Here is a 19396-nt window from a genome sequence, read left to right as displayed (position 1 = left end):
AACTTCATCAATGTACATTATGCCTTTGCCTTTGTAAACTTCGGGAGGTTTACAACTCCGAACAGCGGCAGCAAATTGATGCACCCTGCCCTTGTCAATCCCAGTGCAGCATACAATGTTGTTCTTGAAGCAAAATACACGAACTGCTGGAGGCACAGTCAGTTCAACCTCATGGCTGTAACCAAGTTTCAGGTACAAGAGACGGCCTTCTGCTTCTGCTCTTGCTTTGAAACCAACTCCAACAATCTTAAGAAAGCGAAAGAACTTGGCTTCCATTACACGGAGAATATCAATGACCTGACATCAGCGAGTATGCTACCGCATCAAGAGCATGAATGAATAATTAGACGTATGTTACAGAAATATAATTCAACAAAATTGTAATTGCTGTAAGGGCAAGAGGTGTTGAGAATTATGAGAACTGGGTTTTACAAGATTCACTTGCTTTGAATGAAAGACCTCTTAATAATAAGCTGGTGCATATATAATTTAACGGAAATGTCGACATTTAATAGTCTTTACCTTTTTTTGGGTACACGCATGGTACACATATAATGTGATGAATTATTGTTAATGTAGACAAAAAGTAAACACATGTCCATGGTCCATAAAATCTCGCTAAGGTACGCCTGGAACTTAAATCTAGAATTTGGTTCCTAGGCTTCACCTAATCTTTTTTCTAGCCTCTGACAAACAAGGCAAGTAAGCTATCATCTTTTATGCCCCTTCTCCTCAAACACTTCCCTTCACCTTGAACTGAAAGATACCAAAGGAAAAAAATCAAGGAATCCATAAGATGGAAATGTCAATTAGATGAGTGGCCTCCTCTCCCATACCATGAGGAACAGGAGAATCCCTCTACAAACCTAATGTAGTGAAATTTGTCATTTTGAATAATCAATCATTCAGATGATTTAAATTTTCTTTAAGTGTTTATGCACCTAAAACCACAAAGTAATTAATTCTTTTAAGTTGTTTCAGCAACCACCAACAGAATCAGAAATAGATAGCACAGTAATCAAGAATTGAAGATTAGCAATGAAGAATTTAGTGAGGAAAACAAAGGCCAGTTTCACTGGAACTCTACCCATTCATGCCGAACTAGCCCAAGCTTTCCATGTAGATCTTAAAGGAAACATGGGCTTGTAGCACAGACTTCTGATGCAAGAACAGCTGCGCAAGCCTGCTAAAGCCACCAGAGTCTGCGCCTTCTATAAGAAGATCCTAACAGGATCCATTTACACCCTTCCAGCTTATTTAAGTGCCAAAACAACTAATTAAGAAATTTAAAAATTTTATAAATTTGGACCCATAAAAGATTTAAAAAGTTTGGACCATTTATCTTGTAAGTTATAAATGTCACTAAATACGGTATAGTGGAACTTCTCCACTGCACTTTGGTAATGGAGAGGAGTCTTTTCCCATTAACATGGTACATATAGAGAAGATGTTGTCTACAATATGCAGCAACCCTGAATTGACAAGGGTACTGTTTCATTGGTAAAATGTTTCTATTTATCCAGTTAGATATTTTGTTGTTGTCAACGGCATAATGAGAGCAGTGACAGGGGTGAAAACGAGCCCAGCTCGGCCGAAAATCTGAGCTGGAGCTCGGGCTCGAGCTCACGAACGAGCGGAAGAGGCTTTAAAGGATCCATTGGTTTCTATAATCAGAGAGGAAAGAACAAAAAATCATCACTAAACCAAAGGATTGTGTAAAAAATATAGATAGTCACAAGAGCGACAACAAAAATCCAGCAAAGTCCAAGCACAACCAAACAAAGTCAATAAAAATTCAATCAGACATTTCCTCAAACACCTTGAAAGCATAGTTACTCACTCAGAAAATTTCATCTACAAACTGTAAAAGAAATTTACCAAAAACAAAAATCACCTGTTAATGGTGGATTCGGAGGGAAGGTGTGCTGTGTGCTGTGTGCCGATCGATTCGTGGACGTGAAGCTAGAGTTATGGAGTTCTGCAATTTTTTCTTCACTTCGCGCGACAGAGAGAGTGAGAGAGAAAAAGAGTTCTCACTACTCCATAGTGAATAAGCAATTCTCAATTTCTCACGTTACATGTTTACTACTCTTTTAGCTTTTCTTTTTTATTTCTAATTTTAATTTTAATGAATTATTTAATTGATTATTTATTTAATAAATATAGAGATAATTAATATATTTATTTATATATATTAAATAAATATAGGGTTAATATAACTAATAAAAATATATTTTATTGTAGTGGATATTAAATATAATAATATGTACATATATATTATATTAAATATCTATTTACAAAAAAAATATCAAAACGTACTAAATTATTGATTGAACTTGTTTTTGGATAATACAAACAGAAATACCATATCTTAATATCATATGAAACTAAAATATGAGATATTGACTAACAATTCTAAGTTATGGTAAATATTAAATACAACATTTTATTTTAGTGGATATTGAAATTATAACGATAAAATACATATGCATTATATTAAATATTTATTTACAAAAAACTATTAAGATGTACTAAATTATTGATTAAACTTGTTTTAGATAATATAAAATAAAATATCATAACTTATTATCATCTAAAACAAAAATATGAAATATGGACTAATAATTCTCATATATAGTGAATAAATGCTTTTTGTTGTGATGGATGGAAATTGTAATGATAAAATTCATATGCATTATATAAAATATTTATTTACAAAAAATTTATTAAAACGTACAAATTGTTGATTAAGCTTGTTTTTAGATAATATAAATCAAAATACTAGATTTTAATATCATTTAAAATTAAAATATAAGTATTTATTAACAATTCAAATATATGGTGATTTAGAAATGAATGCATTTTATTTTAGTGGATATTGAAATTATAACGATAAAATTCATATGCATTATATTAAATATTTATTTATATAAAATTATAAAAATATAATAAATCATTAATTAAGCTTGATTTTTAAATAATATAATTTAAAATACCATATTTAATATCTTCTAAAACTAAAATATGATGTTTAACAAACAATTCTAATTTATAGTGAATCTTAAATATTTATCTACAAAAATGAACCAAAACTTATTAAATTGTTGCTTAAGCTTGTTTTTAAATAATATAAATAAAAATATCATATTTTATTATTATATAAAATTAAAATTAAGTGATATATTGACTAGTGATTCTAATACATGGTGGATATTGAATATAAAATTGAGATAATATTAAATATGTACTTAATAATATTTATAAAAAAAAAAAAAGGTGTGATGTTGGGAGCCGGCTCGACTCAACTTAAACCCCTAGAGAGCACACTAAGATATTAAAAAGTATGACTTCGTATTATAGCAAAACATTTTGGGACAAAGAAAATATTATTTTTCCGTAATACAATAAATCTTTTGATTTAGGTTGTAAATAATTATGTTTTAAATAACTGAAATTACAACAAGCTCCCTTGAGGTTTAATGATCCAGTCGAAATCCATGAGACCTCCCTAGTTAGATGAAATGATCTTCTAGACTGTTCGAGATCACTACCTCTCCAAACTAATGTAAGGGTCCTGAGAAAAGAGAAACAGATTGTTAAGTTTGTTGGGATGGCCCCCAACTATGACCCTACGATACTTAAGTCAGTATTTGGTATCAAGGTTGCTAACGAGCCAGCAAACCAAAGTGATCTAAAATAGAGTATTGAACGTAATTAATGTCTTACCATAAATGCATTGACTAAGAAGTACTTATAGTGTATAAGGGGGTCCAGTTGTCCAATTGCAACCCGAGCAGCGACCCTAACCCGTCAAAACGATGCGGATCTCTTGGGTAAAGTTGCAATTCTGAAGTTCAGGGCAAAATAATCTTTTTCAAAATCAGTCTAATTTTCATTTCACTTGTTCATCGAGCTCTTTGTATTTTGTAATCCTAAAGTAATTTTGGTCATTTTATTTTAATTTTACTTATTTATCAAATCAAGTTAAAAATAAATTTATACATGCACAAAATTACCTCATTTATATAATTATCATATGTATAAATGTATACTAATTCTATAAACTTTTTTTAGTTCATCATTCTTTTGATTTTATTAATTGGATATTTACTTATGTAAATATATAACCATATATGCATGTATAAATTTATTTTTAATTTTATTTTACAAGCTACTAAAACTAAAATAAAATATATTCCAAGTATTTTAGAATTGCAAAAATAAAAAGAGCTTGATGAACAAGCGAAATTGTAAATAAAAAAAAATTAAAAAGAATTTCTAAAATACCAAAACTACCCTTTGTCGAAAAGATCTTTTTATTTTTGCAATTCTAAAATACTTGGAGCTCATTGTAGTTTAATTTCACTTTCTTGTAATTATCAAAGCAAAAATAAATCTATACATGCATATGTATTTATATATTTACCTAAATAAATATACAATTAATAAAATTAAAAGTTGATGAACTAAAAAAAATATAGAATTAATATGTATATTTATATATTATATAAATATGGTAATTTTATGCATGTATAAATTTATTTTTAACTTAGTTTGAGAAACGAGTAAAACTAAAATAAAACAAGTCATAAGTACTTTAGAATTATAAAATAAAAAGAAATCGATGAATAAGTGAAATTAGAATTAAACAAATAGTGATTTTGGTATTCTAAAAAATCTTTTTATTTTTATTTTTTCACAAAGCAAGTTTTTAAGGGTAAAATGTTCTTTTCAAACTTAAAAAGTAAAGGCTATGAATTTTTGTAAGGTTTTAATACTTTAACGCAGTAATTGATGTAGAGTAGACACTTCATGGATGATAATTATATTTAACCCTTAATTAAATTCATTTGTTTTGACTTGCAGTTAACCAGTTAATAGAATTAATTAATTTTGAATTTGCTAATTAAATTAATAGAGATCAATACTTAAGTTAGTCAAGTATAAAATAAAAAATATATCTCAAATAAAATTATGTACCCCGAACTTAAAAACGGTTCATGAGGTTTGTAGCAAAGGTTCATACTCATCGGATTCAGGTGTCGTAATCTTAGCTTTTCAATTGGTAATCGATATTGGTGGTTCATGATTACCAAATCCGTTCAAATTTGAAGTGATAGAAATATGTGCAAAAGTGCACGTATTCTTATCTTATTTGGACATTTTCAAATCCTATTAAAAGTATTTATGTCGAGGCTCCTCTTATTAGACCCCTATTAAGTAGAATCTACTTGTCTAGTCAATATTAAATGTTTGGTGATTTTAATGCTAACTAATAAATATAAATCGGATGTTGATAATTATTAATAGTAATTATCAATTTAGTTGTTAAAATTATTTATCATTTTGTTTAATGAAAATTGATGATTGATTGACTTAATTATTCTGCATCTTTGCTTGGGAAGAGAGTTAAGCTGAGCAGCTCCATGAGTTGGCTGAACATAATGATATAAATTGCTCAAACTCAACCTATTTCTTGAAATGTGACATAAAAATCAAATTTATAACACAGAAAAAGTGTAGAACAAAAGGTCCCACCGAGATTTGAACTCGGGTTACTGGATTCAGAGTCCAATGTCCTGACCACTAGACCATGGGACCTTTGACATTCATGACATACGCTAACTAACTACTCGTACTTTGCTGAAGAAGCCCATATCTTTGGTAACCGCCCCTACTAAGGAACAGTTACCAAGCGCATGGAGAAGAGGCCAGCGTATGTGCATATTGCAGTTACATCAAGGATGCGCCTTTCTCGCTATCATTGCAGCCGTTAGATCAACCTGTCAAAAGCTGCTGCTTCATTTCCCAATAAGGCGAAGTTGCAGTAGCTGAGCAGATGGACAAACACCAGACAGGAAGGGAAGGTCCTCCCTTCTCAAATACTAGAGCCTTCCCTTCAAGGAACAAGGGGATACCCTCCTCCCTCACGACTGAAAACGAGTCCTCCCTCTCGATGAAGTGAAATTTCTTACTCTAAGGATTTAGGACACATCATTCCTCCTTAGAGTGGGGGGACTTAATGAAGGTACGGCCCAAAATAGATTGACCCAAGAAGAATTGCTAGACCAAAATATAGGCCCACCAACCCAAGGGAGAGGCAGTCCACCCAAGTCACCATGCTTGGCTAAGAAGGGGACCTCCTACAATTTGGTTCGGCCTAAAGGGGAGACCTACTAGGCTATGCCCAAAAGGGCGCCCTCCGCACCTCAGTCCAGTCAAGGAAGGGAGCCTACTTTGTCAAATATGGCTCAAAGAGGAAGCCCAGTCCAGAGACCCCCAAAGCTAGCTTGTAGGAAGGAAGGTGTCCTCAAAAAGTTGTACTTTTTAGCTTAAAATGACTCCTCACCTGATAGAAGTCTGCACGAAGAAAGAGTCCCTCTTCATCTGGAGATTCGTTGCTTGAGGAACGGATAAGGAGGAGCCTTATCCGCAAATCCCACCTTTCTTGCTGGCCACATGTATTCTCTTCAGCAAGATCGTGTTACAAAGGAACTCCTCCTCTAGAAATAGGGAAGGTACCCCTCGGCAAGCATCTCTTTTTCCACACTCGGGAACTCCTCTTGCTGCTACTTTACCACTCTAATTTCGTACTCTTACATATGAAATTCTCACTTTTATCATAATTTCTCGTCGTAATTTATTTTTACATTCATCTACTCTTAAATCTGGAACTAATTTAAGCATCAAAGTGCTAATATTTTGTTTTGCGGGTTCTCTTTTTCAAAAGCTTTCATTCAATTAGCCCAAATCCAATATCGAGATCCAAGAACTTTGGACCCATACTAAAATCGCGCGCATCATATAGAAAGTATAAAGTAGTTATAGCTCAACTGATATATATACAATATGTAAAAGAATTTGAATTTGATTTGCAAAAATATATTTAAAAGAAAGTTGAATGCAAGTTTAAATAAATAAATAAAAATATAATCCCAAATTAAAATATGTTTTTCATTCTTTTTGAGCCCATTCTTCAGTTTTCATTCCTGTTGAATCTATTCTAATTGCTTTTAATCGATTAATAATGGTCTATTTTTTTTCAACAAAGCCAAGATTATTATCTATAAGTGAACAATGTTCAATTTGCACAGCAAAAAGTTTGAATAGTTTTTAACTTTATCGATCAAAGTTCGTGACATATCTTAAATAAATTAATTTAATAATATGTTTCGGTGATATCATTACAAAAACGAAATATGTATATTGCTTCATTCATTTTAAGAAAATTTGTTGTTTTATGTTAATGTAAACTTAAAATTTGAGAAATTTTATTTTTTAAAATTTATTAATTATAAAAAAAAGTAACACAAATTATAATGTGTAAGAGGCAAATCAGATCCAATTATTTTGATATATCATGGACAAGACCCAAGAGGTACTCCATGGGTAGGGCCTGCATATGTTACATGCATATATATATATATTAAAGGAAGTTGAGAGGATTAATTATGGTCTTTTTCTTAATAAATAATTCAAAAACTTAGGTAATTATATATTATGATATAATGAGAGTGTTTATATATACTAGTCTTCGTCAACGAACCTCCACAAAGTCCAAACCAGGTGAAGCGGGTCGGGTTTTCCCGGATCTGGGACCATTTTGTCCATAGCCAACCAATCAAAATCTTCAGCGAAAAATATATATTAATAGCAAGTTGCAAGTGTTAATATCCATAATTATTATTTTTCCTTCACCAGGGTTTCCTAAATCCAAGAAACATCAAAATGCCCAAACCCTGATCCGCCGCCCGTCAACCCATTTCCACAATGCTTCAACCAACGCCGCCATTGGAGGAAACCGTTGATGAACACCAAGAAAACCATGTAGATGAACAGCAAGAACAAAGCTATCACCTTCACTCCATCAATTCCACAATAGCAATCCGCCTGCTCCCCTCTCAAGGCCTCTCCTTCCAGCTCTGGCCGGCCGCCTCCGCTCTCGTCACCCTCCTCGACAACCACCGACGCGGCCAAACCACCGCTCTCTCTGCCTTGCTCCCCAACGAGCGCCGCCTCCGCCTTCTCGAGCTAGGCCCGCCCCCCGACACCCCCCGCCGCGGCCAAACCACCGCTCTCTCTGCCTTGCTCCCCAACGAGCGCCGCCTCCGCCTTCTCGAGCTAGGCTCCGGCACCGGGCTTGTTGGGATCGCGGCTGCTGCGTTACTTGGTGCCAGAGTCACGCTCACGGACTTGCCCCACGTGCTGCCCAACCTGCAGTTCAACGTGGACTCGAACGCCGGAATCTTGGAGCTCCACTGGGGGGCAGTCGAGGTGGCGGCGCTGCCGTGGGGAGACATACAGCAGATGGAAGCTGTTGGGAGAGATGAGTATGATGTGATACTGGGGTCTGACGTGGTGTACCACGATCATCTCTACGAGCCGCTGCTGGAAACGCTGAAGTTTTTCCTGTTGGGAAGTGAGAAGAAATCGGTGTTCTTGATGGCCCATTTGAAGAGATGGAAGAAGGAATCGGCATTTTTCAAGAAGGCTAAGAGGTTGTTTGATGTTGAGATTATACATAGGGATAGCCCCATTGATGGGTCTAGAGTTGGAGTCGCTGTCTACAAATTTGTGAAGAGGGGTAGTCCTATTGAACTCTGAGTTGAGCTTAACAAAGTGGATTGGGTGTATACATCAAAGATCTGTTGCAAGATTTTGTGATGCAAAAGTGATGGTTCATGTTCTGGTCAATCACTATTCTTGGCTATAATGGGAACTAATAGTTAGTGTCTTTTAAAATTGAGGGAAATTCTCATTAGAATGATCAAGAAATTAGAGAATTAGAATGATCAAGTTTGTTCAGGGTAATTATGATTTTGGTTCCCAAGCCTAATTATATATGTGCTTTTTGTCACACTCCAAGGCTTGGACAACACACATCTTCCTAACTTGGTGGCAACGACATGTGCGGTTTAATTAGATTCATCCCAAAACGCTTTTGAGCCCATCTAAATTTAGAGTGGAATCTAAATTCAAGACTCAGATTTTTTGAAAAGTTTTCATAATAATTACACAGCAAAAATAAATACAAAAGTTGGTTAATTATATATACGTATATGCAAAACAAGTGTTTTTACAAAACTTTTTTTGGGAGTCATGCGCTCACCACTAGTGTGACTCGAAGCAAAATTAGGTGGGTCCCACTGACAGCATAAGATAATTACCCTCGTTTTTCGCATCCACCTGGTTGATAGACGAAGAGGTACAAGAAACCTGTGAAGAATCAGATCAAATAAATACCATCCTTTTATCTTTCAAAAGACCTTCTGCTAGCTTATCATTTTAACAGGGGCCGATCCTATAATCGCTTAGAAATGCCATACCTAGGTACATAGTTGGGCCAATCATAGCAATAGACAACGTCCAACCTGTCTTGGTAGAACACCCATACTGGAACTAGACAATCAAGCCTCTATTAGCACCTTTATACTATTCCCACGAATCGTTTAGCCAAGGGCTCGATACTGTATTATATAGAAGATAAATAATCTCATCATGTAGTAGAACAAATAACCTATCGTGATACACGTTACTTAAAAATAAACTTTAGTACTTGCAAACAGTATAGAACACCGTAAAAACTAACAAAAGCTATCCAAACGTAATTGAATCATGTAAAGCAAAATCAATCTTTCTATAGAATCTCGTTTCACTTTTTCAGAAATAATGATGGAGATAATTAAGGGTATGATCACGTTCAAAACAAGTAAAATTATAATTATAATAACTTAATTATACTCCTCCAATTTTCTCAAATACTAGTATAATTGTTTAGTGACACTTACAACAGCTCTGATGATCATAATTGCTTCGATATGCAAAAATCACCTATCCAAATACTATTAAATATTTAAATAATTAAATTTTAAATTAGGATAAAACAACTAAACTTAAGTTGTCAATTAAATATTATCATAAAACTCAATTATTTATATTCTTCTAGCTAAATAATTGCTAATAATTTTCTCGACTTTTAAAGGATTACAAGATTAACCCTTAAAATCTAGTATTAGTTTTTATTATTCCAATCATCATTAATGTACATAAATATTTGAATAAGTCAATTAAATCATTTTATCAATGGAAATATTTTGTCAATTTAATCAATTCAGCAGCTTAGCTATTGGCTAATATTAATTATAATCGATTAACTAAGTAATAAAACCTAATACAAAATTAAACAATTGCAAAGGTTTTGGAATAAATAATATAGTCCGTTAAAGTTAATATACATATTTGTATATATACATATATCTATATGCATATAAATGAATGATAACAACTCCCATACAAATAAAAGAAAATGAATTAAATATTATTAATTTTAGTTTAAGATATATAACGAAAGGATTTAACAAAATTTAGCAATAAATATAAAAAATCATTCACGGGAAATATTGGGCTTTGCTTAGTGCAAAAGAGATATGGGTCAAAATATGGATAATGTTTGTCTTGATTTATTTTGAAAGTTTTTGTGGTATTTTGAGATGTTTTGAAACAGTACTCAATTTGTTTTTTGTCAAAATAAGTCTACACTAATTATAGGCCCCATAACTAAAAAAATTATATACATACTCATACATATATAAATATATATAAAAGAGACATAAATTGACAATGAATAGTAGTTTTGTCTCCTACTAAACAATATCAAACATACCATATTTATTTTATATTGTCTCCAAAAATAAATCCAAACAGACACACTATCTCTAACACATACATATTTATCTTTATTTTTCTCTCTCTATCTTCACCAAAATACATCAAAATAAATTAAAAATGAAACCAAATATAGTTTCAAAACAGAGTGTTTTGGGTTTTAATTTCAAGATGAATGTGTTGAATTATATTTTTTGGAATAATTACAAATTTTGGCCCAGTGACAAAATGAGGAGTGGCTGTCACCCCTTGTCAAATTAAGGGGATTAATGGCAGTTGAACCTATCCCCTTGTTTTTATTTTATTTTTTTTATAGTTTTATAAAATTTGCAAATTAGTCTGTTAATTTCTAGTCATATATAATTTAACTCTAGAATTTTTATGAAATTTTAATTTAGTCCCTATAAATTTTGATATGTTTGAATTATAGCAAATTTATGAATTTCTATCTCTTAAAAGTTAAGTAATTAGGTTTATATGATTTTTTCTTATCCCAAATTAATTTAAATAAACTCTTTAAATAATCTTTAAACAAGAAATATGGAAAGAAAAATAAATATTATGAGAAATAATAAATTAATTTATTAGAGATGATTGTAATATTAATATAATAACCAAAGGGTGTTACAATTTGCCCCGTAAATAATTTGAGATTGCAGTTTTAGTTATCAAATTGTTACTTTCTTTATTGTCAAGTTAATAGCAAGTAAAATTCTTGTTGCTAATTTATATTATTTAATACATAAAATTTACTTGCTAATAAATTCAGCAACGAATTATTTAAAAATATATATTAAATAGTGTAAATCAGTAATCAAAATTTACTTGCTAGTTAGCTCCACTATAAAAAAGTTGAGTTTTAGCCACATTATAAATGACCACGGCTTAAAAGTCATAGTAAATCAATATTATTAACCATGGTTAAACGAAACCAGAGCAAAAACTTGAATTTTTACTACAATTAGTCAATATTCGCAATTATTTATAGTTATAACCAAAATATTGGTCATGGTTTTAGTCATGGCTAATATTTTGGTCACATCTGCAGGAACAACGGTTAATGATCGTTGCTAAGCAGTGGTTAGTTCATATTTAACACGATTTTTTTTTTAGCTATAGTAATTAATTATAGCGAAAAAAACATAATTATATTAGTGCTCAACTCTGACTCTAGCATTAAATATTTTTGTAACTATTGACTTTTTTTCATATGGTGTAACTGTTTTCCCCCCTCCAAATAGCAGTTTTGTCAACTTTAATGATCGGTTAATGAAAATAACAAAAAATACTAAAAAAGTAACAGTTTGAGGACCAAAACTGTAATATCAAATTATTTGAACAACAAAAGTACATGAAGGGTTATGTTTGAGAATCAAAATTGTAATTATCTCAGTTTGTTGGGATACATTACAATGTGATTGAATGGATTGTATTAACTTTATAATGGTTTTGATTCGGACGAATTTGATTTGACTAAGTTTTTTTTTTCTTTTTGTTAATAATTGAAATGATTTATGAAAAAAATTGATAAAAAGGAAAATATAGTATGATTATGATTAAAGATGTAATAAAATCAAGCGCAACAAGATTACAAATATTTTAAGATTGTCAGTTTGAAGATTTAACTCAAATTATACTCCATTTGAAAAGAAATGAATTTGAACTCATTTATAGTTTATGTTGATATGTATTAAACTAAGCAGTCGTTACCCGCGGTTCTCACGAGCATATAAAATAATTATAATATTATTTGATGAAGAGGGAAAAATTGAGAAAAAAAAATTAAGGCCAGAGAATATGAACGAATTTGTTAGATGAAAGAAACATGACGCAAGAGAAAAAAAGTATATTATAATTATGGGTTAATAAAAGTATAAAATTTTGAAATAAAAAGAAACATGGAAAAGTTAGACGAGAGAGAAACAATATAATAGTGGGTGAGAGAAAAAAAATTATAATTGTGATAATATTAAAAATATTATTAAGTTAGAATAAATTATTATATATATTTGATACTCATAATGGCTTGGCCCAAAGAGAGCAAGTAGCATAAAAGAAAAAAAGATATGTCGAGTGCCAAAGGAATAGAAGGCTCAAAGAACATTAAAAGGCCCAAGGCCCCCTACGAAATTTAGTCCGAGCAAGGGCCCACAGTGCCAGCAGAAAGCCCAATCCCAGCAAGAGCCTAGTGTGCCTACGCTGAGTAAAAGCCCAGGGTGTCCTCAAAGAGTCAGACAAGAGAAACCCTTGAAAGTAAATCAACTCAAGAGGGTCCAAGTGATCCAAAAGAAAATCATGGGAGAAAATTATTTTTTTCATCCGTTGATTTTACATTATATCACTTTTAGTTCGATAAGTATGTCATTTATTTAATTAGTCTTGTAAGTTTGAAAAATAATAAAATTAAGTCCAATTTAGGGTTTTGCATTAAATTTTCTGGCACCATTTTGAATTTAAGCCGAAAATTGCATACGTGGAAGATACTTGCTAGAAATAGAGAGCTAGGTACAGTTAGGCCCATACAACGAGTCATTCATTTGTGGCCTGTGGCATCCATGTAGGATCACTCATGCCACATTTGTAGGGTCCCACAAACCAGATAACCACTAGCTGTCCAAGAAGGGACACATGACAGTCCTAGAAGAATGATTGAAAACATCCTTATCCATAAGGTAACCTCCAGCCTAAGAAACCCAGCAATATGTACATATCCCCTCAACTACCTCGAAGAATCCAGGAACTTCATCCCAAACAGGCTCCCTTGTCCTTCCCATTAAAATCAAGGGAACTCCACTAAGGGAGTGTTGCAAAAACTTTTGCTTTTCAAGAAATAATTTTTTAGAAAAAATTGAAAGTTGTAACAGAATCAAAAGTAAATAATGTTTGTAAAACAACTGAAAGCAGATAAAAGCTAAATCGAATAATGCTTGGAGAAAAATCACTTCTAAAATAAACTTAATTGATGAAACACTATTTTATCCCTATGTGTTAAAAAGATACTATCTTTTTGCTTATTATTTAACTTGTTGTTTGTCATTATTAATTACTTTTTCACAAAAAAAAAAGTAATGGTCAAATTAAAAAAAAAATCGTTTCAATGTTTGAAATTCTCTCCTTTTTCTAGTAGGAGTGGAACGGATACTGGAATAGTAAAATTTGAGACAAACTGTGTGTGAAACTCCAAAAAATAGCTGTTAGAATATAGTTGTTGCACCATATTTAGGAACAGGTATGGGAATACGTGTGGAACGTTAAATTTAGTCGTTGTAACACAGTTGGAATGGATATTGTAATACGATATTTTTTATCTACTAATGTCGTTCCAAAATTGTAACTCGCTTTGGAACTGTCCTTGGCACACACATTATTTTTCAAAAATACCATATTTAGGAACACGTATTGTAATGAAAGGTTTTCTAAGTACTTAAACCATTCCAAATTGTACCTCATTTTAAAATAATTTTTTCATTTGTCCAATATTTCAACAAACTCTGGAGTATGTTTCGGAACGGTACTTATCTACAATTAGCATGTCATTCCAATGAATACAACACCGTTCCGAAATATATTACAATGTTTTATCGTTTCAATTTTGGCATGGTAGTAGGAATCCAACTTGTAACACAAAAACTGAAATGGTTTAGGTAACAGTTTGACTGATCCAAAGACAACGGATGGAATATACGAGAACTGTGATGTTAGCAACCTGATTTCATTTCCAAAGAGTTCCAAAATCCATTCTAATTAGGAATGGTGTTTGGAACGGTTGTTTTATCCGCGCTAAATCCTTTTTTTTTTGTAGTTGTTGTAGTAACTTTAGGTTGGTAATTTTGGTTCTCTAATTTTGGATGTAGTGATTCTAGTTTTTTATGTTTTAAAATAGCAGCCATTGTGACCATTTTCCACTTTTATGATAAAAGCTCAGTAGCCATATTAATATGCTTTTGTCAGACCCTACATGCTTATAAAATAAAATTAAGCCTCGATAACTTCATACCTTGATTTGACTGCCATTAGATATTCCAAGCCTTTAGTTTTATGGATTTCTTCCAACCATACTATCAGAATATATGGTTTATTGGTACTTGGCTCATACAGCAACAAACAACAACAAATGCGGTGAGATATCTACAACCATCCGAGATCTGGGTAGAACACCAAAAATGAGAGATCTCATCCGTTATTTTGGTTCAAGAGTTCTATTATCTTAAGTATTTGGATTAACCTATGTCCATATTTGTACTGTCTTGTAAATCTCTCTTAGATCTTTGACAGAACTTGGGGTATCCGCTTTACTTCTTTCTAATAAGCTTTTTTCTATCATAATATTAAGAACTGCATTGTTTCAAAAATTTACTTGATCAATCTCTCCTTACTCGTATTCTCTCCCAAATCTTGGTGTATTTTAGATGTCCCATTGCATTTCTTGTTGAAGGAGAGTACTTGCGAACCATCTGTTCTGGTAGTGTTGTGGGAAGAAGTTCATAAAACTGAGGGCTTAATTTTGGTGGCAAGGTAATCAAATCCCGATATGAAGTTTATGGGAACTTAATTTTATTTTGAAAGCATGTTGGATCTGATTAAAAGCATGTGATCAATTATTGAGGTTTTAGGTGAAAAATTACACTTTTAGTCCTATAGGATAAGGGATTTAACACCTTTGGCTTCTCCTTTACAGGATTTTTGAAATGGTCCCATAATTGGAAAAACTCAATACATTTCGTCCTATGCTTTATGAAAATTTTAAAATGGCCTCAAAATTAAAAAAAAGCAACACATTTAGTCCCATAAATTCCTTAACGTAGAGGATTAAATGTGTCTAATTTTTTTTTTAATTTTGGGATTATTTTAAAAATTACATTAAAGTAGAGGATTAAATCTGTCGAGTTTTTTTAATTTTAGAACTATTTTAAAAATTCCAAAAAGTAAAGTATTAAAACTGTTTAACTCTCTACATTATGGGACTAAAATGTGTAATTTCGCCGGGTGTTCTCATAAAAGGTGGAAATGATCACTAGTTGAGCTTAATGGCCAAAATCATTAATATTTTGAAATATAGAGGATTAAAATTGCTACATTAAAAGTTAAAAGACGAAAATCATCAACCCTTTAAAAGTACAGAATCAAAATTACATTAAATTTACAACTTGAATTGCCAAATCATCAAATTCATCGAATGTCCTAATTTATGTACTGACATAATCTATAACGCTTGGCCAAAAAAGGCTAAAATTATCATAATTTTGAAATTAAAAGATCAAATTACAAATTTTAATTTAAATAGGCCAAAATCAGCACTCCTTAACTTATTGAACTAAAATTTTATTTTTCTCGATAGCGATATAAAGCAACTTCCTAAATTTTCAATACTTTCTAACACCATTATAGTGGTGTTCCGACCGCAGTGACATCAACTGCATTTATCTTTTAATACGCAAAAAGCAAGAACTAGCCGAGGATGAAATTAATGTTTATGATGGTAGAGCATTCGATGTCGCCTACCATAGAGTTTATAGAAAGGACAAAAAGCAACGGTCATATGTTGATAGTTATATTCATTTTAGTGTCAGCATTCCTGAATTGAAAAACAGTATAAGAATGGGTGGCTGACAGGTTTAAGGTAGTTCAACGTAATTATCATTAGCAGAGAGGTATTTTGACTACTCTCCTATAGATATTAGCATAATTATCTCTCTCTCTCTATATATATATGTTTTTCACCATGCCTCGACATGATCGAAATTTTGTCCAAAACTGCACGAATTCAAATCTTCCAAACTCATATACGTAAAGATCAAAAAAATATAAAAAGAAAAAGGAGTTAGATGCAATTTACGTCCTGTAATATTATAAATGAGTAGATTATCTTCCTATGCTCTTTATTTTTAAAATAAAATAATTTATCTACTTATTTAAAAATGTATTAAATAAGACTATGAGGAGATGACTATTTAACAATTAATGGCGATAAAATCGGTGGATTAATGACGCAAATAGAGGAGGGTTAATGCTGAAGGAAATTCTAATTCAAATTGAATTTAGAATCAAAGAAATAAATCAATTACATAACAAATATATCATATTTGCTTTATAATTAATTTAATTTGAATAAACTTGATTTGGATGAGAATTTTCTGTTGACGAAGGTGCTCATGACTTGCAACCAAGAAAGAAAAGATAAGGGTGCCCATGAACACAGCCTGAACGTAGAAATAGCAGCACTTAGGTGACCAAAACCACAATAAAACCCCAAATTCCAATTACGGATATCTCGTCTGGCACATTAACATGCATTTTTCTTGAGCATGTTAGCTCAGCTGCACATTTGATTATTCAACACCCGCGAGCGCATGAAGAAACACCCCAGTTCTTAGCACTAAACCTACAAGAAAATTAGCAAGACATATAGAAGAAGATATGAGTAGGAGGAGGAAGACATATCCGACCAAACAGAAAGCAACAAGTGGTCGTAAAGCTAAACCAGTTGGCTATAACTTGTCATTGTTGAAAGAAAGTGTATGAAACAGACCAACAGAAAAGGGAGTTCGTAGCTATATATATATGTGGAGGCAGTCTGAACAAAGGCAGAAAAAGCAAAATCTAACCAACAAACATAGAATTTAACTCATTTTCACTCCATCTATGTATGTAAGATCCGTCAAACCATAAAGAGAAAAAAACAGCTGAAAAGAAAAGAATTTCTCATGAGCCATAGCTATCAGTCACAGTACCACTATCACCATCAAATGGGATTTTTGGCCTTTACTTTTCTGATATTTGAATTTCCTTTTTTGGTTTTTTTGGGTCTGAGTTTGTGGGGATTAGTTCTTGGAGGGTTTATCTTGTGAAGTCATGAACAAGGCTCGGCCTGTCAGTCACGTTGAAACGCCAAGAAAGGAATGGGATTGCGCCGCTGCCGCTGCCGGTTTCTGAGTCGCGGCGGTGATCGGCGACGTCGTCTTCTATGAACCGGAATTCGTTCCCATAGGCCGAAGAATAGCACGGCGTTTTGTGGGGCTGAGCCCAAGTGGCCCCATTCATCATGTGTTGTGAGTCGACGAGATGGGACCCGTGGGCGGCTCCGCCGCTGCTGGTGGCTGCTGCCGCCGTCGCTCTCCTCTCTTCCTTCTTGAAACGAATCCCACAAGCATTGCATAGCGACTGCAACAATCAACCCTCACCATCATTAGTCTCTCCATTTACCCATGCACGTATAGTCCAAAACCAAAAAAAAAAAAACCCAAAGAATCAAACAGCAATCAAATTAGTCAATCACCTTCGGGCCTCTAGGTCCATTCCTCCAGAGGGGAGTCGAAGTAGTGTCACAATTAGCACACCGACGAGCCAGAAGCGGGTCGCCTCCGGAACCAGCGTTGCCATTGTTTCCTCCACGGTGGCCCTTGGAAGAAGCGGAGGGCGGCGGCGTGTGCTTGGATGGCAGTATGTTCCAGCCGAAGTTAGACATGCAAGAAGAACGCTTCTTCTCCTGATGATGGGCGGCGCTCTCACTGGTAAGACGAGTAGAAGGCGTGCCTAAGGAAAGAGTACAATCGACAGAAGCAGAAGGAGAAGTGGTGAAAGAGTACATCTCCCCCTCATCAAAACCTCTGTGCCCATTAGCCATGGAGAAGAGCATCGAGAATGAATTGCTCTGAGTGTGGTACATGACGATGATGATGAATTCAAGAATGGGGTTTTCAGCTCAACACAAAAAGGGTTTTTATACAAGAATTAAGTGGGAGAGAAGAGTGAGTGTGTGTAATAATAGTAAGATGTTTGCACAACAACAACAACTTAGGAAAGAGAGCTGGTTTTACGAGCGTCGTACGTACATAACATAATAAGCTGCAGAGATGAAGAGGGGGGTGGGGTGGGGGGTGTTTGTGTGTGTGTCTGTGTCTGTGTGTTAGCTTTATAAAGGTAATAAAAATGGGAGTCAGCAGGTGGAGCAGTAGTCCACGTTTGTCGTCAATTGATTGTCATGGAACCAAAAAACTCACAGTAAAATTAGATAAAAATGGGGTATGCAGAGAGAGGGCAGAGGTTACTTACACCTCGCAGAGGGTGTAATTTAGTGTAAGAGGAGAATAAGAATGAGGCACGAGGTGTGTGGACTGTGGCCTCTGCCTATATACACATTTCCATTCATTCATTCTACATATATATATATATAGACCTCATCTCTCTATACATACACATATAGATACAAATTTGTGGGGTGGGGTGTGGAGGGGGGTGGGTTTTGTGACTAGAATAAATTATAAAGAAAATTATAAATTTGAAATTTTTTTAAAAAACATACCATTTTATTACAAAAATTGATAGGAAGTTAATTTAAACGGTTGAAAAATAACATTTTAATTCAGTTTCGAGTAGTTTTAATATTTTCTATTTTATTAATAAAATCTATGGAATTGATAAAGAATTACTTATAATCTTTTGTTCAAACTAATTTAATTCTAATATTCGAAATAAATTAAATAAAATTCATTAGTCGACCAAAAATATTTAATTTTTAATCACGCAAATACAAAAAACAAAAAAGAAAAAAAGAAATGATGGAGTTGGTCATGGGGCAGTCAAAAGAGGCCACGTGACTAGCGGGAACAGTCTTCCATGGATCTGCCTTCTCCGATCACGAGGCAACAGTGGCCAAAACCCAATACATCAACCTTGTGTCTGTGTCTGTATCCGTATCTCTGCCTGCCACCCTCCCAAGGAAAATGGAATT

The 19396-nt window shown here is 33.1% G+C and overlaps 2 protein-coding genes, 1 long non-coding RNA gene and 1 other non-coding gene across 6 annotated transcripts; 1 reads left to right on the top strand and 3 right to left on the bottom strand.

The window, feature by feature from the left end:
* LOC110013057 lies at positions 2-2067 on the bottom strand. Of its 3 annotated transcripts, none has more exons than XR_002288206.1 (2): positions 1895-2067; positions 2-756 (listed from the first exon to the last, which is right to left on the bottom strand). It is a non-coding gene; the product is annotated as an uncharacterized LOC110013057 (long non-coding RNA). The 3 variants fall into 3 exon arrangements; XR_002288207.1 differs by having other exon boundaries at positions 2-315; XR_002288205.1 differs by having other exon boundaries at positions 2-297.
* Positions 5530-5601, bottom strand: TRNAQ-CUG. The gene has a single exon. It is a non-coding gene; the product is annotated as a tRNA-Gln (tRNA).
* Positions 7666-8929, top strand: LOC105176103 (protein N-lysine methyltransferase METTL21A-like). The gene is made up of 2 exons (XM_020698585.1): positions 7666-7969; positions 8036-8929. The coding sequence occupies exons 1-2, from the start codon at positions 7771-7773 to the stop codon at positions 8602-8604; spliced, it is 768 nt and encodes a 255-aa protein (XP_020554244.1). The 5' UTR covers positions 7666-7770; the 3' UTR covers positions 8605-8929.
* On the bottom strand, positions 17280-18787 carry LOC105176102 (GATA transcription factor 18-like). Its single transcript, XM_011098804.2, has 2 exons — positions 17942-18787; positions 17280-17826 (listed from the first exon to the last, which is right to left on the bottom strand). The coding sequence occupies exons 1-2, from the start codon at positions 18329-18331 to the stop codon at positions 17503-17505; spliced, it is 714 nt and encodes a 237-aa protein (XP_011097106.1). The 5' UTR covers positions 18332-18787; the 3' UTR covers positions 17280-17502.

Source organism: Sesamum indicum, linkage group LG13, assembly GCF_000512975.1.
Source record: "Sesamum indicum cultivar Zhongzhi No. 13 linkage group LG13, S_indicum_v1.0, whole genome shotgun sequence".
NCBI classification, from domain to species: domain Eukaryota; kingdom Viridiplantae; phylum Streptophyta; class Magnoliopsida; order Lamiales; family Pedaliaceae; genus Sesamum; species Sesamum indicum.
This window is presented reverse-complemented; position numbering and strand designations above follow the sequence as displayed.

Bases quoted from the DNA above. Each gene is read 5' to 3' on its own strand.
- LOC105176103 (XM_020698585.1), top strand. From the start codon at position 7,771: ATGCTTCAACCAACGCCGCCATTGGAGGAAACCGTTGATGAACACCAA. The intron at 7,970-8,035 runs GCGGCCAAACCA...TTCTCGAGCTAG, and splicing joins CCTCCTCGACAACCACCGAC to GCCCGCCCCCCGACACCCCC.
- LOC105176102 (XM_011098804.2), bottom strand. From the start codon at position 18,331: ATGTACCACACTCAGAGCAATTCATTCTCGATGCTCTTCTCCATGGCT. The intron at 17,827-17,941 runs GTGATTGACTAA...TGATTGTTGCAG, and splicing joins ATGGACCTAGAGGCCCGAAG to TCGCTATGCAATGCTTGTGG.